This window comes from Chrysemys picta, chromosome 13, assembly GCF_011386835.1.
Source record: "Chrysemys picta bellii isolate R12L10 chromosome 13, ASM1138683v2, whole genome shotgun sequence".
NCBI classification, from domain to species: domain Eukaryota; kingdom Metazoa; phylum Chordata; order Testudines; family Emydidae; genus Chrysemys; species Chrysemys picta.
Window position 1 is genome coordinate 7,777,721 of NC_088803.1, and position 17,475 is coordinate 7,795,195.

A 17,475-nucleotide genomic window follows, 5' to 3' on the forward strand; every position below is an offset into this window, starting at 1 on the left:
GTCTCTTCAGGAATTAAACTTTAAAGACATAGAAACTGATGAGAAAGAATCCCTACATTTTTTTTGAAAATTTACAAAAATATTTTTATTTAGAAATTTGTGTAAAGAACTGTGTATTTTCTCTTATAGTATAATTTCAAAATCTTCCCCCCACTTTATATAAATTTCACTTTCTTTCTTTCTTAGAAAAGAAAGGAGTAAATGTGGAAAAATCAAAATTTGTATATTTTGAATGAAAAGGATAATTTTAAGAAAATCCATCAAACATATTTCCTATTCTACTCCCATTCTATATCGGGATTAGAAGAAAAAGGAAACAAAGATAACTTCAGTTTAAACTGTGAAGTTATAGATAGAAATGTAATTTAGACACAACTAAAACCAATTCTTTTTGAAGGTAGGTTTTGTTTATCTTTTTAAAAAGTTCTGATGAGACTTGACACGATAAATGTAGATAAGTGGTGTATATATAGATAGATAGATATGATAAAAGAATTAGCCATAAAATAAAAGAATTATCTTATTCTCTGTTGGAACATTTGATAGAAATTTCATCACAATCAGTACAGTCATTATGATACATAATTTATTCAACAGACTTTTGTAAAGAGGATATTGATTTTCATGGATTTCTCATTAGAAAGTTAACCCCGCCCCGGGAGACTCCCTCCGCCCTCCCCCCCATGGAAGCTAACCCCGCCCCGGGAGACTCCCCCCCCGTAAGATCCCAACCTCAGAAGCTAACCCCACCCGGGGAGCCCCCCCCTCTGCAGCAGCTAATCCCACCTGGGGACCCTGCCCCAGCTCACTTCGGCTCCGCCTCCTCCGCTGAGCATGCCGGCGCCGCTCTAATTCTCCCCTCCCAGGCTTGCGGCGCCGATTGGAGGAGACTTAGAGCGGGAGCTGTGTGCTCAGCGGAGGAGGCAGAGTGGAGGTGATCTGGGGCGGGGAGCGGTTCTCCTGTGCGCCCCCCCCCCGGTACTGAGGGTGGCCCTCCCCGCACCCCCCCACCCCAGCTCACCTTCACCTCCTCGCCTGAGCAGGCTTTTAGGCACCCCCAACCACTAGGCGTCCTAGGCGGCTGCCTAGTTTGCCTAAATGGTTGCACCAGCCCTGGTTTTTAACACAAATGGACATTGAAAGATAGAGACATAATTTATCTCCTTCCCTGAGCACAGCATTCTGCTCATCAGCCTCCTGATGGCCTTCTTCATCTCGGCATTTCTCAGCGTGTAGATCATCGGGTTCAGCATTGGGGTGATTGCAGTGTAAATGACTGAGATCACCTTATTCAGGGTGAAGTTCTTGAAGAGCTGAACATAGATGAAGATGCTGGGTATGAATTGTAAACATATCACGATAATCTGGGCTCCACAGGTGGACAGAGCTTTCTGCTTCCCATCCGTGATGTGTGTCCTGATCTTGACTAAGATGGCGGTGTAAGAAACAAGCAGAATGATGAATACTATTATAATCGCTGCTCCATTGTTGAAGATCATCTGCAGTTCAGCCAACTGAGTGTCAGTGCAGGCCAGTTTGATGACCTGTGGGACATCACAGTAAAAATTGTCCAGGACGTTCGGCCCACACAACGGTAACTGGAGGAGCAGTCCAATCTGAACAGCAGAGTGGGCCAATCCACCCAGCCATGCCAGTACCATTATCCCCATGCACACACGCTGGTTCATGATAGTCAAGTACCGCAGTGGTTTATAGATGGCCACATACCGATCAATTGCCATCCCCACAAGGCATAACCCCATAGCACCAGCAATGAAGTGGAAGAAAAACATCTGGAGAATGCACTCATAGAATGAAATGGTTTTATGCTGTGAGAGGAGACCTGATAGCAATTTTGGAGTATTGACTGATGAGTCGCTGAGGTCTAGGAAAGCCAAGTTGGCCAGCAGGATGTACATGGGGGTGTGGAGCCGGTGGTCACTGATCACAGTGGTGATGATGATGAAGTTTCCCAGCCAGGTGTTCATGTAGATTATGAAGAAAGCCACATAAAGGAATTGCTGCAGCTCAGGACTCTGGGTGAGGCCCAAGAGGACAAATTCTGTCACTGGGTTGGTGAGATTCTTCTTCTCCATTTATTACCTTCTAAATAGTCCTCAAGAGGAAACGCTGATGATAATAATTATGATGTAATCTTAGTGCATTATGGATATTGCTAACTCCATGTTAACTGATACACGTGCTTGGAAATTCTCTGTGTTTACCATATTCCAGACTGTGTCCTTAGCCCCAGTGGTGAGTGCCCTGCTGCAGCAGAACACCTACACCCCACCAGTGGTTATCCCCAGTTTTGTGTGTTTGGGCATGAACAGTAGCAACCTACACACTCAAAATGCCCCCTGTTAACAACTGTCCCCTTTTGTCTTCCTGAACCCCTGGTGGTGCACACCTGGCGCAGGCCACAGATTCCTCATGTGCCCTAGAGGTTCAGGGTTGGGGAGAATGTGGATTTTCTGGGAGTCCAAGGATTCCAACAGTCCAGGTTTCTCATCGGGAGTGGGGGGGAGGGTCTGTCACATTCTGGGGTGCAATCCAGACCAGTGAGGGTTTGAGGCACCGCCTGCTCCATAACCCTGTGTGCCTCACAATGCTTTGCTGGTGTAGCTCCCAACCTGGGACACTCACAGCCAGCCTAGCAGCATGCGAGCTACACCCTGAGTGTCTGTGTAGAGATGCAGCACTGGTCCCGTATCTCTGACCCCAGCAGCCTGTCAGCAACACACCAGCCACACTGCGGCTTCCACCAGCCTTGGTTGCTACTTGCAGGTTGACCCCAGCCCACATCCAGTCCCAAATTTTCTCAAAAACCTGTGTTCTGCACTGTGCTGCCCTCTGCTGTACAGTTCAACTATTAAAGGTTCATTGCTCCTGTACAGAGTCAATATTCAATGGTTTGCCAGTTAAACTGGAGTTACCAAACAGTTCAGTTGAAACACAGCATTGGATTGGTTAGAGTTCAAATAAAAACAATGTATTAACAAAAAAGACAATATTTATAGTGAATTCAAATATAAGAGACCAAGTTAGAAATGGTTACCAGCAAACAAGCTTAGGTGGAGTGAGATTCCTTTCATAAAATATTTGGTAACAAACTTCCTTAAGCATTGGACAAATAGATGTGTTTTTAGCCTTTCTCCAGAAGGTTTTCCATTGTTCCAATTGATATCTGCTTTTAGATTTTTTTCTCATTTTCCATAAATATTCTCATGTCTTCCAGGTACATAAGAAGATAAGAACGGCCCTACTGGGTCAGATCAAAGGTCCATCTAGCCCATTGTCCTGTCTTCCGACAGTGGGCAGTGCTAGGTGCCCCAGAGGGAATGAACAGAACAGGTCATCATCAAGTGATCCATCCCCTGTCGGTCATTCCCAGCTTCTGGCAAACAGAGGCTAGGGACAATATTCCTACCCATCCTGGCTAATAGCCATTGATGGACCTGTCTTCCATGAATTTATCTAGTTCATTTTTGAACCCCGTTATGGGCTTGGACTTCACAATGTCCTCTGGCAAGGAGTTCCCCAGGTTGACTGTGTGTTGTGTGAAGAAATACTTCCTTTTTTTTTTGTTTTAAACCTGCTGCCTATTAATTTCATTTCATGATCCCTAGTTCTTGTGTTATGAGAAGTAGTAAACAACACTTACTTATCTACTTTCTCTACACCAGTCATGATTTATTGACCTCAATCATATCTCCCCTTAGCCATTTCTTTTCCAAGCTGGAAAGTCCCAGTCTTATTAATATCTCCTCATATGGAAGCTGTTCCATTCCCCTAATCATTTTTGTTGCCCTTTTCTGAACTTTTTCCAGTTCCAATATATCTTTTTTGAGATGGGGCGACCACATCTGCACACAGTATTCAAGATATGGGTATACCATGGATTTATATAGAGGCAACTTGATATTTTCTGTCCTATTATCTATCCCTTTCTTAATTATTCCCAGCATTCTGTGAGCTTTTTTGACTGCCACTGCACATTGAGTGGATGTTTTCAAAGAACTACCCATAATGACTCCAAGATCTCTTTCTTGAGTGGTAACAGACAATTTAGACCTCATCATTTTATCTGTATAGTTGGGATTATGCTTTCCAATGTGCATTATTTTGCATTGATCAACATTAAATTTCCTCTGCCATTTTGTTGCCAAGTCACCCAGTTTTGACAGATCCTTTTGTAGCTCTTCACAGTCTGCCTGGGCCTTAACTATCTTTAGTAATTTTGTATCATCTGCAAATTTTGCCACCTCACTGTTTACCCCTTTTTCCAGAACATTTATGAATATGTTGAATAGGACTGGTCCCAGAAGAGACCTCTGGGGGACACCACTATTTACCTCTCTCCCTTCTGAAAACTGACCATTTATACCTACCCTTTGTTTCCTATATTTTAACCTATCTATCCATGAGAGCACCTTCCCTCTTATCCCGTGGCAGATACTTTGTGTAAGATCCTTTGGTGGGGGACCTTGTCAAAGTACACTATATCCACTGGGTCCCCTTTGTCCACATGCTTGTTGACCCCCCTCAAAGAATTCTAGTAGATGGTGAAACAATTCATAGGACTAGGAAGTGGCACATTTCATAGCTTGTGTAGCATGAGCTCATTGCAGACACAGAGGGTTTCTTGCATTCTCCCTGCCCCCCCCCCAACTTCCTCCTTGAGACTCTCCCATCCCCCTCTATTTTAGGCACTCCCTGTTGCTCTCTATTCTCCTCCACCAGGTGTTCTACGTGCCACCCATGCCCCCTATTCCCAGAGTCCACCTTTCTCTCCCCAATTCCCACCATATGCACACCCCCATTCCCATCTTTCACCCACATGGCTCCCCCCTAGTTATTTGTCTCCTCTTCTCTGGGCAGTAAGTCAGTCAGGGGGTCAAACTGTTCTCCTGTGTTGGGAGGCTGGGCAGAGATGGGATGCAGTATTGTTATAATGGAAGGCCCAAAATTTTGGAATCGACCAAATGCCGTATTCAAGAGTGATCACATTACAGAGAGACAGACAGAAAAATGCTGATGAGTTTAGTGGAAGGTCATCATGAGCTCAGACAACCCCTGGGAAAACAGATTATCTGAAGTGTCCTTTCCCTTAGTTAATGGGTCAATCATTTTTAACATTCTACTGAAACTGTGGCTCCCCACACTAGATTATAAACTTTTTAGTTGTTTTTCCCCCAAACCCTGACATAAAATGTGTTTTTTGTTTGCAGTGTTGTTGCAGCTGCGTTGGACCCAGGATATGAGAAACATGAGGTAGGTGAGCTTGAAAACGTGTCCCTACCACATTTTATTTCTCTATGAAAAACACCATTTTTATTATAGTTGAAAATCATGAAAAATATTCTCAGAAATGCTCTGGTTTTTTTCCAAAAGGAAAGCAAAAAATCTGGGAAAAAACACACTTTTTGTCTTTCCTCCACCATAAACAGTTTCTCTACCTTCACTTATTTTTAGTAGGAAAATAGACAAAAGACTACTACTACTAATAAAAACAACCACAAAAGACTGAAATATGAAAATCTGAACATTTTCACTAAATGTTCATGAAAATTTTCAAACATTGGAAAATCAGTTCTTTTTTATAAAATTAATTTTTATAAAGCTTTTAAAACATTTCAAAAATAAGTATAGCATGTGTTTTCTTTCCTGAGAAACTCTATATTTGTAAGAATTGATAGTTCTGTTGTGCAGCTCTGCAAAGTAATTCAGTCAAAATGGCCTCCTCTTACTCAATTCAGAGATCTACTAAGCATGCGTGGTTAGTCATGTTTTCTGCAAAAAATATAAAAGAATAAATTGTAAATGCTGTTACTCCTCCCAGCCCTGCTCAGTGAACACAGATCTGGGAAAGTGGCTGGTGGCTGTTCTTGGCTGGAATATCTTCAGCACAATCGTGAAACGATTTTTCATCCAAGACTCTTGCAAAGTGACTGAAAGCAGCAGGGGTGCACAGTAGGGTGGGGTGCATAGGGGTCAGTGAGGGCAGGGTGTGAAAGAGAGGGGGCTGCACAGGGGTCACTTAAAGTTTGGTTTTGCCTGTAGAACGTTTGTTGCTGTTGATGATGACAGAGAAGTTGAGACAGCTTCACGCTCAAGTCCCAGGCTGAGTTCACAGAAGATGTAGGTAGGGAATTAAAGTTTGATTGGTAAACGGAGGCAAGTGTCCAAATGGCCTAGATAATGTCATTTTTACAGGCACGGTTCAGAAAGTTGTGCAACAGAGCCAGGAAGCTGTCCTAAGTGCGCACAGAGTGGGATGTCACTGGAGTCTGAAGACTCTGAATATTTTCCCTTCAATAGCCATTCATTGGCTTTATTATTGGTGTGTCAGTGCTTTAGTGCCTATGAGCACCAGTCCTGGGCCAGGACCCCAGTATGCAAGGTGCTGTACAAACACAGAACAAAAACACCACCTCTGTCCCACAGCGAACCTCACAGCTCACCTAGAACCCACTAGCACTGCCTCCTTTCCTCCTGCACTAACCCTTTGATAACATTTCTCTCCAGTGCCAGGAATAAAACTCACTGGGGTTCTCTCTGATTCACAGGCCATTCAAACACCCATTTCTTTCCCTGCACCCCCAACATCCCCCTTGTGTCCACCCAGCCAGGCAGGGAATTGCAGAGCAGGTTGGGTTTGGATGGCTAAAATAAACACATAACTGCACTGAGCCACTCCTGCAATTTATTAATGATTCCCCTTGTGCAGACTCCTGGAGCACTGGGGAAGTTCTCAAAGACTGGAAGAAAGCTAATGATGTGCCAATTTCCTTAAAGCGTCACTGGGATGACCTGGGAAATTGTAGCCTATTAACCTGTGATAAATGAAGGGTGGGGGTGGGGTGTAGCTCCCTTTTATGGACACCCAAACCAGCCAGTAGCTATAAAATCCCTCTTAGTGACTGTTCTCTAATTGCTCTACCTGTAAAGGGTTAAAAAGTCTCACTGCTATACATAGGTAAAAGGAAGTGAGTGGGCACCTGGCCAAAAGAGCCAATGGGAAGACTAGAACTTTTTAAAACTAGACCAATCAATAATTAGTATGGCACATGTTATAGGGATGAAAAACTGGCTAAGTTAGAGGTCTAAGCATGTAACTGTTAATTTGGGAATTGTCATTAAGCAGGTGTGTTTCCTTTGGGGCCCCACAAGGTACAATTCTTGGCTCTACCCTACACAATACTTTTATCAAACATAAAATCATCACTAATAAAGTTTGCAAATGACCCAAAATGTGGGGGAGTGGTAAATAGTGAACAGGACAGGTCACCGATTCAGAGCAATCTGGATTGCTTCGTAAACCAGGCACAAGCAAATATGCCTTGTAGCACAGCAACAGGTAAATGTATGCATCTAGGAGCAAAGAATGTAAGCTGTACTGAAAGGATGGGAGGGGGGGACCATCCCGGGGAGCAGTGACCTGACAAAGACTTGGGGGCCATGGTGGATAATGAGCTGAACATAAGAGCCTAGTGCGACACTGAGGCCAAACTAGCTAATGTGACCCTGGGATGCATAAACAGGGGAATCTCAAGCACTTATGCAACCACTGCTTGAAAACAGTGTCTAATTCTGGTGCCACAATTGGGGAAGGATGGTAAAAAAAATGGGAAAGGGTTCAGAGACGAGCCACTAGAATGAGTAAAGGGTTAGAAAATGTACCTTATAGTGATAAACCCCCAAGGCTCAATCTATTCAGTTTAAGCAAGAGAGAAGGATAAGGAGTGATTTGATTGCAGGCTAAGTATCTACACACTCCATATATTTATTAATGATTCCCCTTGTGTCTGAATCCCCAAAGCTGTGAAGTAGCATCTTCTTGATCGGGCCCGGGAAACCTCAGAGGGATTTCAGAGCATCTCTGATGTTAGTGGCAGCGTTAGTGCATGGGTCAGATGTGATATAAAGGGAAGATTTCTGAGGCAGTGTCCTCTTTGGAACAACATCCTCTTCCCCTGCCTGTTGGGAGAGCAATAATCAGTCTTCAAATGTGACTTTCCCTGGCCACCCCGATCATTAGGAGGCAGTCAGATCTGGGATCAACAACACGGCAGATTGTACAAGGTAGTGACTATTTTTATAAAAACTGAAATTTACTACAAGTGATGGGCTTTGTTACTGCAGGGGGGAAGAGGTGGTTGGGAGGCTTTTCAAATATAGGTGTGGGTTTTAGAGAAGTCTACGAGTTACGAGAACATCCTACAGAGCCTTGACAACCAAAATTATCTGAGACCTTTGTACGACAAGCTCTGTCTTCTCCTTAGGCAGCAGCTCTATGCTGCTCTGATCTGAAAAATGTTTTCCCTGGGGCTGGTTGGAGCTGGAAAGTTAAAAATGGAAAAAGCTGAGGGAAGTGCTCATATCTGCTTATGAAACCTAAGTGAGATTCCCAGCACCTACCTCCCTAATTCTACGATGACAATCCTAGACTGAAAAGTGATGTGAGTTACGGAGGGTCCCAGAAGGTGTCCATGGTAGGGCAGAAATTGAACCCAACTCCCCAGAATCCACAGCCAGTGATGTATCCATAAAGCCATCCTCCCTCTCACCTCCCGACACAGAGCACTGTCCTTTCAGAATGTGACTTTTAGGACTGGTTGATATTTTTTGCCCAAAAAAGAGAGAAAAAAATCTTGAAGAAAATGAGGTTTCCTCAAAACCTAAGTTTTGGGGAGGAAAATCAAGGTTTCCATTTTTTTATTAGAAAATTGGAACTGAACATGTCACTTCTTCTTTTTTATGTGCAAGCAAAGTGAAAGAAAGTGTTCCCTCACTGTGATGTTATCTAATTAAAATATAACCATATAGATTATTGTTGCAACCACTGTTATATATTTGCAGCAAATATTGTACAAAAGTTGTCGAGTGAAGTGTCTATGAAAAGGTTATGATTTGCTGGTTATGATTATGCTGTCTGTATGAATATACCATTTTTTGTATGTGAAGTTATAAGTATTGACTCTATACTTGGATTTCAAATGTTGGCTCCTGAGGTAACACCCACAAGGCAGCTAGCCAGCACATCTTGGAGGAGCTGTTCAAATTAAGTGGTTCATCACGAAACACTTGGTTGACAATGGACCATAGGAGATGCCCATCTACACTAAGTGGACTGTCGTGTAAATGTGCTGTCTGGAGTGTAGATAATGGCTTTCTGCAATGACTGAGGGAAATTGGGCATGAACATGTGACTTGCCCATGTGACTCCAAACTCCATCTTGTTGTTGTAATTTTCCACAGTAAGAACAATGGGGTGCCCTCCACATGGCAAAAGCTATCAAAGGTCCTGGAAACACCTCCATTTTGTCTTCAATCCTGCTTCTTACCTCTGGAGGGACCTTGCTACAAACTGAAGCTCTGAACAAAGGACTGAATAACCCATCCAAGCTGTGCATGTATTCCAGAGACTTGACCTAGCCCAGCAGTTTATTCCATCACTGCTGCAAGCCTGAACCAAGAACTTTGCCATTTCTGTATGTAACTGATTCCTTTAACCAATTTTAATGCTTTTCTTTCTTTCTTTCTTTCTTTCTTTCTTTCTTTCTTTCTTTCTTTCTTTCTTTCTTTCTTTCTTTCTTTGAATAAACCTTTAGATTTTAGATACAAAGGATTGGCACCAGCATGATTTTTGGGTAAGATCTAAGTTATATATTGACCTGGGTGTGTGGCTGGTCGTTTGGGATCAGAAGAAGCTATTATTTGATGAGACTGGTTGTAAAGAGCCACTCATCTCTGAATCCAGTGGTTGTGGTGGTGATATAAGAACTGGGATGCCTGAGGAAACTGCCTGTATGTTTTCTTGTTAGCCAATGTGCTGAACCAGGAGTTTACTTTTGTGGCTGGTTTGGTAAATCTTATAAAAGAATAGCCACCGGTTCTGAGTTCTGTTTGCCTATTTCTCAGCAGTTCGTCCTGAATTTGGCATCCTCAGTTGTGACCCACTAAGGCCCGGTTACAGTGGCGTAGTCTGGCTAGGATCCACAGAACCCCACGCTAGTCAACATTTGCTTTTTGATATTGAGAGTTTTAAAGGTTAAAGATCAGTGGCCATGAGGCATCAGCAGAAGCAATGAAACTTCAAGCCCTGAGAGACACCCCGTGTCTTAAACAGGAACAAAGACTGGCAGAGCTTAGAATGCAAGAGAAGCGAGCCTTGGCCCAGCTGGAAAGAGAAGCTTACAGGAGGCGTATGGAACGGCTGGCTGCAGAGGAGAGGGTTTGCCAGATGCAGCAAGAAACTGCCAGACTTGAGCTCCAAGTCAAAAAAGCAATGGAAGAACAGCACAAACTGTATCATCTTTAAAGTCCAGTTTATAACAGTGTTGGTATGTTGTATGACTCTGAACGGTTCCTGTGTTTAACCAGTTTTGCTCTGGCCAGGGACGGGGTGACTCTAACCTGGGAAAGGTGGCAAATAGCTGTTGGTCTGTGAATGAGGTTTCTGAATGTCTGTCTAGTGTCTCAGAAGAACTCACTGATCAGGAAAATGTTTATCTAGAGCAGATTAAAGTGGATGGTCAGGTTGAAGCCCTAATTGAGGAAGAAAAGGGGAGAATTGTTATGAGTGATGGATTGTTGGTTAGTAAAGCTTGGGAAAGTCAGCCTGACCCAGGTAACAGTGATGTGCTTAAAGTAGCTCAGCGTAATAAGACACTATTTGTGGAAAACAGCAGTTTGTCTGTTAAGGGAGGGGAAGGCAAAGAGAGTTTAGATGAGCAGAGGCAGCCCTCTGAGCTGATGGCTTTGTCTAATCAGCAGTTTGGGAAGGCCAGGTTAGTGGAACATGAGTATCCCTATACCTTACCTGTTACCAGTGTGGAGAATTGTGACAGTGAAGGAAATGTTCCTGTTTCCATTTGGGGTAATGACTTGCCCATGAAGGGAGCTACCCCGATCTCCAAGCCGGTGTCTGTGAATAGCCATGTGTGCTGGGACAAAGGAAAGGATATCCCAAGCTGTCTGTCTGGTAAAGGGGAATGTTTCTCCAGCTCTTTCTTGTCTGTAAAGCACACAGAAGAAGGCTGTCAGCCTATGATGGTTGAAAATTTATCAGTTGACCAAGAGTTGATTCTGGATACAACTAAAACCCAGGAAGGAAGTGGTCCTGAATTTGTGTCTGCTGGGGATGATGACACTGTAATTAGGTTGCATCCAGTTAATGTCACAGATAGCTCCCAGAGACCAAGCGATTCTGGTGTTTCTATTTTGCCTGTTGCTAGTGTGTTGCTGAGTAAAGATATGACAACTTGTCTGATCAGGGTGGTATCATGGCCAAGGCACAAGGAAAGCATGAAGGTGAATTGACTATGTTACCCAATGGCAGTGTGGAAACTTGTAACAAGGAAGAGAATACTTCTAATCTGTTAACTCTGAAGTCTAGTCGTTTACTTGAAAGGGGGTTGTGTGAAAATCCTCCTGATGGGCCAGAGGCGAGTCTGGATGTATGTGAAACTCAGAAGGAGTTTGATGATTTCTCTGTTGTGCCAAAAGGACATAAATAAATCTCAGAAAGAATCGGTTGCAGTGCAGGATATTGCAGAAGAAAAGGAATTTCTTGGTGAGGTCTTGAAAGTCTGGGAGAAGGAATTGTTTCCATTGACTCTTAATGGACCATTGTTGATAGTAAACAGTCTCTCTTCTGAGGAAAGGTGTTGGTGCCTAATGGGCAAAGTCTTTCAAACGTGTATGAATCTGCTGGCCTTGCTTTAGAAAGACCCAACGTGAATAGCTTTGAAGAGTTCAGATGAAATAAAATTTGTTAGGGAGTTTAAACAGCCTTATAAGCTTAACCAGCTTGTTGGGAAGACAATGTTATTGGTACACGAATGTCTCCGTGCTGATTCTTTGAGTAAGCAGTCTGTGACTCAGGTACTGAGGAAAGATTGGGTTACTTGTTTTTCGGAGCAGAACAGCCTTATGACTGAACCCAGGAGGATGCGGGGGATGGCAGGTAAGCTCTCATCTCTAGACACTTTGGATATGACTTGTAGTCTCTTAGTGGACTTAACGTCTGATTCCATTTGGAAGCAGAGGTTGGTAATGGAAGGACAAAAGAACCTTGAGTCTAGTGAAAATGGATGGTATCTCTTTAAGACAGAATCCAGCCTTGGAATTGGTAACAGTTAAGGATCTGAAAACTAGTAAACAAGCTAGTGTCTGTGTTGATGCAAATTACCTGACTGACTGGGGGGAGAAAGACTTGCCTGTAGCTGTTAGCAAAAAGGACAAACCCAGCCAGCCAATGGATTCTGTTAAGCAAAAGAACTCAGATTTTGACCCTGTGGAACAGAGAGAAAGGGAAAAAGTTTATCATGCTAATGAAAGCCACAGGTTAACCCTAAAATGCCAAAATCCCAATGGTATTGAGCCAAAGGCGTGGCATGAAAAAATGATTGTCAATGTACACCTGCAATGAATTTGATGTTAATATTAATGCTAATGTTAACTCTTGTGACTAATGTGTTGCTAATACCAAGAACTGTAAAAATTTACAAGGTGCCTAATCTTTTGGAAAAAACCCTTGAACATGTTAAGAGTGATACATAAGAGCACACTTTATGTTAAAAGATGTCGTGATACTAATATTTCACAGTTACTGCCTGTAACTAATGTGGAAATTGTACACGGAACAGAAGACATTGCAGACCTAATGTGCAGTATGAGAAGGGAAACTGAGGCACACTACCATATTGGTTTCATGGCTAAATGCCAAGATTCCAACACTATAAAGAACGTTAATATCTACATTGACTAGTTCTTAACTGGATTCCAAACATTTGCCAGAGCTCTCTCTCTCTCTTTAACCTAAGCAAGCCAGCAACTTTGGGTCTCCGGGAGAGATTCTGACCAAGGTAAGGGTCAGTCACCATCTTTCTGGAAGGCTGTGGGTGAGAAAGATTATCTCAATCAAAGCCTTGAATCAAAACTTTCTAGATTTAGATTCTGACTTTTAGCTGTGTTTTCGCGTTTGTTTGCTGGTAACTATTTCTAACTTGGTCTCTTATATTTGAATTTACTATAAATATTGTCTTTTTTGTTAATAAATTGGTTTTATTTGAAATCTAAAGCAATCCAATGCTGTGTTTCAACTGAACTGTTTGGTAACTCCAGTTTAACTAGCAAACCATTGAATATTGACTCTGTAGAGGAGCAATGAACCTTTAATAGCTGAACTGTCCAGCAGAGGGCAGGACAGTGCAGAACACAGGTTTTGGGGAAAATTTGGGACTGGAAGTGGGCTGGGGTCAACCTGCAAGTAGCAACCAAGGCTGGTGGAAGCCGCAGTGTGGCTGGTGTGTTGCTGACAGGCTGCCGGGGTCAGAGATATGGGACCAGTGCTGCATCTCTACACAGACACTCAGGGTGTAGCTCGCATGCTGCTAGGCTGGCTGTGAGTGTCCCAGGTTGGGAGCTACACCAGCAAAGCATTGTGAGGCACACAGGGTTATGGAGCCGGCGGTGCCTCAAACCCTCACTGGTCTGGATTGCACCCCAGAATTTGACAGACCCTCCCCCACTCCCGATGAGAAACCTGTACTGCTAGAACCCTTGGACTCCCAGAAAATCCACATTCTCCCCAACCCTGAACCTCTAGGCCAGTGGTCTCCAAACTTTTTTGATCATGCACCCCATCAATAAAAAATTTTTGAGCACGCACCCCCTGCCGCCGCGGCTCTACCATTTTTGCCGAAGCACAAAAAAAAAAAAAAAAGCCACTCGGACTCCCACCCGAACTGACGATGCAAAATAAATAAATATTTTTTTTAAAGCGCTCCTCCTGCTGCACACCCCCAAGGATCTCCTTTGACACCCCCCGGGGTGCACGCACCCCACGTTGGAGACCACTGCTCTAGGGCACATGCGGAATCTGTGGCCTGTAGGAGGTGTGCACCACCAGGACTTCAGGAAGACTAATGGAGACAGTTGTTATCCGGGGGCATTACGAGTGTGTAGGTTGCTACTGTTCATGCCCAAACACCCAAAACTGGGGATAACCACTGGTGGGGTGTAGGTGTTTTGCTGTAGCAGGGCACTCACCACTGGGGCTCAGGAAACAGTCTGGAATTTGGTAAACAAAGAAAATTTCCAAGCATGTGTATCAGTTAACATGCAGTTAGTATCCCTTTCATATCCGTAATGTACTAAGATCAAATTATAACTATTAACATCAGCGTTTCCTCTTCAGGACTATTTAGAGGTTAATAAATGGAGAAGAAGAATCTCACCAACCCAGTGACAGAATTTGTCCTCTTGGGCCTCACCCAGAGTCCTGAGCTGCAGCAATTCCTTTATGTGGCTTTCTTCATAATCTACATGAACACCTGGCTGGGAAACTTCATCATCATCACCGCTGTGATCAGTGACCACCGGCTCCACACCCCCATGTACTTCCTGCTGGCCAACTTGGCTTTCCTAGACCTCAGCGACTCATCAGTCAATACTCCAAAATTGCTATCAGGTCTCCTCTCACAGCATAAAACCATTTCGTTCTATGAGTGCATTCTCCAGATGTTTTTCTTCCACTTCATTGCTGGTGCTATGGGGTTTTGTCTTGTGGGGTTGGCAATTGATCGGTATGTGGCCATCTATAAACCACTGCGGTACTTGACTATCATGAACCAGCGTGTGTGCGTGGGGATAATGGTACTGGCATGGCTGGGTGGATTGGCCCACTCTGCTGTTCAGATTGGACTGCTCCTCCAGTTACCGTTCTGTGGTCCGAACGTCTTGGACAATTTTTACTGTGATGTCCCACAGGTCATCAAACTGGCCTGCACTGACACTCAGTTGGCTGAACTGCAGATGATCTTCAACAATGGAGCAGCGATTATAATAGTATTCATCATTCTGCTTGTTTCTTACACCGCCATCTTAGTCAAGATCAGGACACACATCACGGATGGGAAGCAGAAAGCTCTGTCCACCTGTGGAGCCCAGATTATCGTGGTATGTTTACAAATCATACCCAGCATCTTCATCTATGCTCGGCTCTTCAAGAACTTCACGCTGAATAAGGTGATCTCAGTCATTTACACTGCAATCACCCCAATGCTGAACCCGATGATCTACACGCTGAGAAATGCCGAGATGAAGAAGGCCATCAGGAGGCTGATGAGCAGAATGCTGTGCTCAGGGAAGGAGATAAATTATGTCTCTATCTTTCAATGTCCTTTTGTGTTAAAAACCAGGGCTGGTGCAACCATTTAGGAAAAGTAGGCGGCCGCCTAGGACGCCTAGTGGTTGGGGGTGCCTAAAAGCCCGCTCAGGCAAGGAGGTGAAGGTGAGCTGGGGTGGGGGGGCGCGGGGAGGGCCACCCTCGGTATCCGGGGGGGCGCACAGGAGAACCGCTCCCCACCCCAGATCACCTCCACTCTGCCTCCTCCGCTGAGCACACAGCTCCTCCAATCAGCGCCGCAAGCCTGGGAGGGGAGGAGATGGGATTAGCTGCCGCAGAGGGGGAGCTACCCGGGTGGGGTTAGCTTCTAAGGGTGGGGGCTTGAGGGGGGAGTCTCCCGGGGCGGGGTTAACTTTCTAATGAGAAAGCCATGAAAATCAATATCCTCTTTACAAAAGTCTGTTGAATAAATTATGTATCATAATGAATGTACTGATTGTGATGAAGAAATTTCTATCAAATATTCCAACAGAGAATAAGATAATTCTTTTACTTTATGGCTAACTCTTTTATTATATATATCTATCTATATATACACCACTTATCTACATTTATCGTGTCAAGTCTCATCAGAATTTTTTTAAAAGATAAACAAAACCTACCTTCAAAAAGAATTGGTTTTAGTTGTGTCTAAATTACATTTCTATCTATAACTTCACAGTTTAAACTGAAGTTATCTTTATTTCCCTTTTCTTCTAATCCTGATATAGAATGGGAGTAGAATAGGAAATATGTTTGATGGATTTTCTTAAAATTATCCTTTTCATTCAAAATATGCAAATTTTGATTTTTCCACATTTACTCCTTTCTTTTCTAAGAAAGAAAGAAAGTGAAATTTATGTAAAAGGGTGGGGAAGCTTTTAAAATTATACTATAAGAGAAAAAACACAGTTCTTTACACAAATTTCTAAATAAAAAATATTTTTGTAAATTTTCAAAAAAAATGTAGGGATTCTTTCTCATCAGTTTCTATGTCTTTAAAGTTTAATTCCTGAAGAGACTGTTGTGCACTGAAAAATATTTAAGTAAAAATTAGCACTTCTTCCTGAACAAAGCTCTGGGAAATGAGTATCACACTTGGATTTTCTAATCCAAAAATTAGTTAAAACTGTCTGAACTCCTTTTAGACCTCCTGACCAACTCTGCACTGAAAGAACAGCTAAATACTATTTCTGGCAGTAATATCTGAAAAAGTGCGGGTATTCAGTGGAGGTGCATGGGGAGCAGAGAGAGAAGGGGTCGGGTGCAGAAAGGCCACTGAGGGCAGGGTGTGGAGGGGATGGGGCTACACAGGGGTCACTGGGGGCAGGGTGTGAAGAGGAGGGGGCTACACAGGCATCACTGAGGGCAGGCTCTGGAGGGGAGGGGGCTGAAAAGGGGTCAATGAGTGAAGGGTGTGAAGGGTAGGGGGCTGGACAGGCATCACTGAGGGCAGGTGGTGAAGGGGAGGGGGCTGCACAGGTGTCATTGAGGGCAGGTGGTGAAGGGGAGAGGGCTGCACAGGGGTGACTGGGGGCAGGGTGTGAAGGGGAGGGGGCTGAAAAGGGGTCATTAAGGTAGGACGTCAAGAGGAGGGAGATGCACAGGGGCTACTGCGGGCAGGGTGTGAAGGGGTGGGGGTTGCAGAGGGGACACTGAGGTGGAGGGGAGGGGGCTGCACAGCGGTCACTGGGGGCAGGATGCAATGGGGGAGGGGGCTGCACAGGGGTCACTGAGAGCAGGGTGTGTAGGGGAGGGGGCTGCACAGAGGTCACTGGGGCCAGGATGCAATGGGGGAAGGGGCTACACTGGGGTCACTGAGAGCAGGGTGTGGAGGGGAGGGGGCTGCACAGAGGTCACTGGGGCCAGGATGCAATGGGGGAAGGGGCTGCACAGGGGTCACTGAGATCAGGGTGTGGAGGGGAGGGGGCTGCACAGGGGTCACTGGGGGCAGGATGCAATGGGGGAAGGGGCTGCACTGGGGTCACTGAGAGCAGGGTGTGGAAGGGAGGGGGCTGCACAGGGGTCACTGAGGGCAGAGTGTGGAGGGGAGGGGGCTGCACAGGTGTCACTGGGGGCAGGATGCAATGGGGAAGGGGGTGCACAGGGGTCACTCAGGACAGGGTGTGAAGGGGAGGGGGATTCACAGGGGTCACTGAGAGCAGAGTGTGAAGGGGAGGGGGCAGCATAGGGATTACAGGGGCAGGGCGTGGGGGGGAGGGGGCTGCATAGGGATTACAGGGGCAGGGTGTGGAGGGGAGGGGGCTGCACAGGGATTACAGGGGCAGGGTGTGGGGGGG

General features: G+C 44.7%; 2 protein-coding genes across 2 annotated transcripts; one reads left to right on the forward strand and one right to left on the reverse strand.

The window, feature by feature from the left end:
- Nucleotides 1-1,048: 1,048 nt before the first annotated feature.
- Nucleotides 1,049-2,096, reverse strand: LOC135975211 (olfactory receptor 4D1-like). Its single transcript, XM_065565346.1, has one exon. The coding sequence runs from the start codon at nt 2,094-2,096 to the stop codon at nt 1,095-1,097; it is 1,002 nt and encodes a 333-aa protein (XP_065421418.1). The 3' UTR covers nt 1,049-1,094.
- A 7,931-nt stretch (nt 2,097-10,027) lies between these two features.
- LOC135975476 (olfactory receptor 4D2-like) lies at nt 10,028-15,228 on the forward strand. Its single transcript, XM_065566526.1, has 3 exons — nt 10,028-10,311; nt 12,805-12,872; nt 14,207-15,228. The coding sequence occupies exon 3, from the start codon at nt 14,227-14,229 to the stop codon at nt 15,226-15,228; it is 1,002 nt and encodes a 333-aa protein (XP_065422598.1). The 5' UTR covers nt 10,028-10,311; nt 12,805-12,872; nt 14,207-14,226.
- Nucleotides 15,229-17,475: the final 2,247 nt, after the last annotated feature.

Coding starts and splice junctions, on each gene's coding strand:
- LOC135975476 (XM_065566526.1), top strand. CDS start 14,227: ATGGAGAAGAAGAATCTCACCAACCCAGTGACAGAATTTGTCCTCTTG.
- LOC135975211 (XM_065565346.1), bottom strand. CDS start 2,096: ATGGAGAAGAAGAATCTCACCAACCCAGTGACAGAATTTGTCCTCTTG.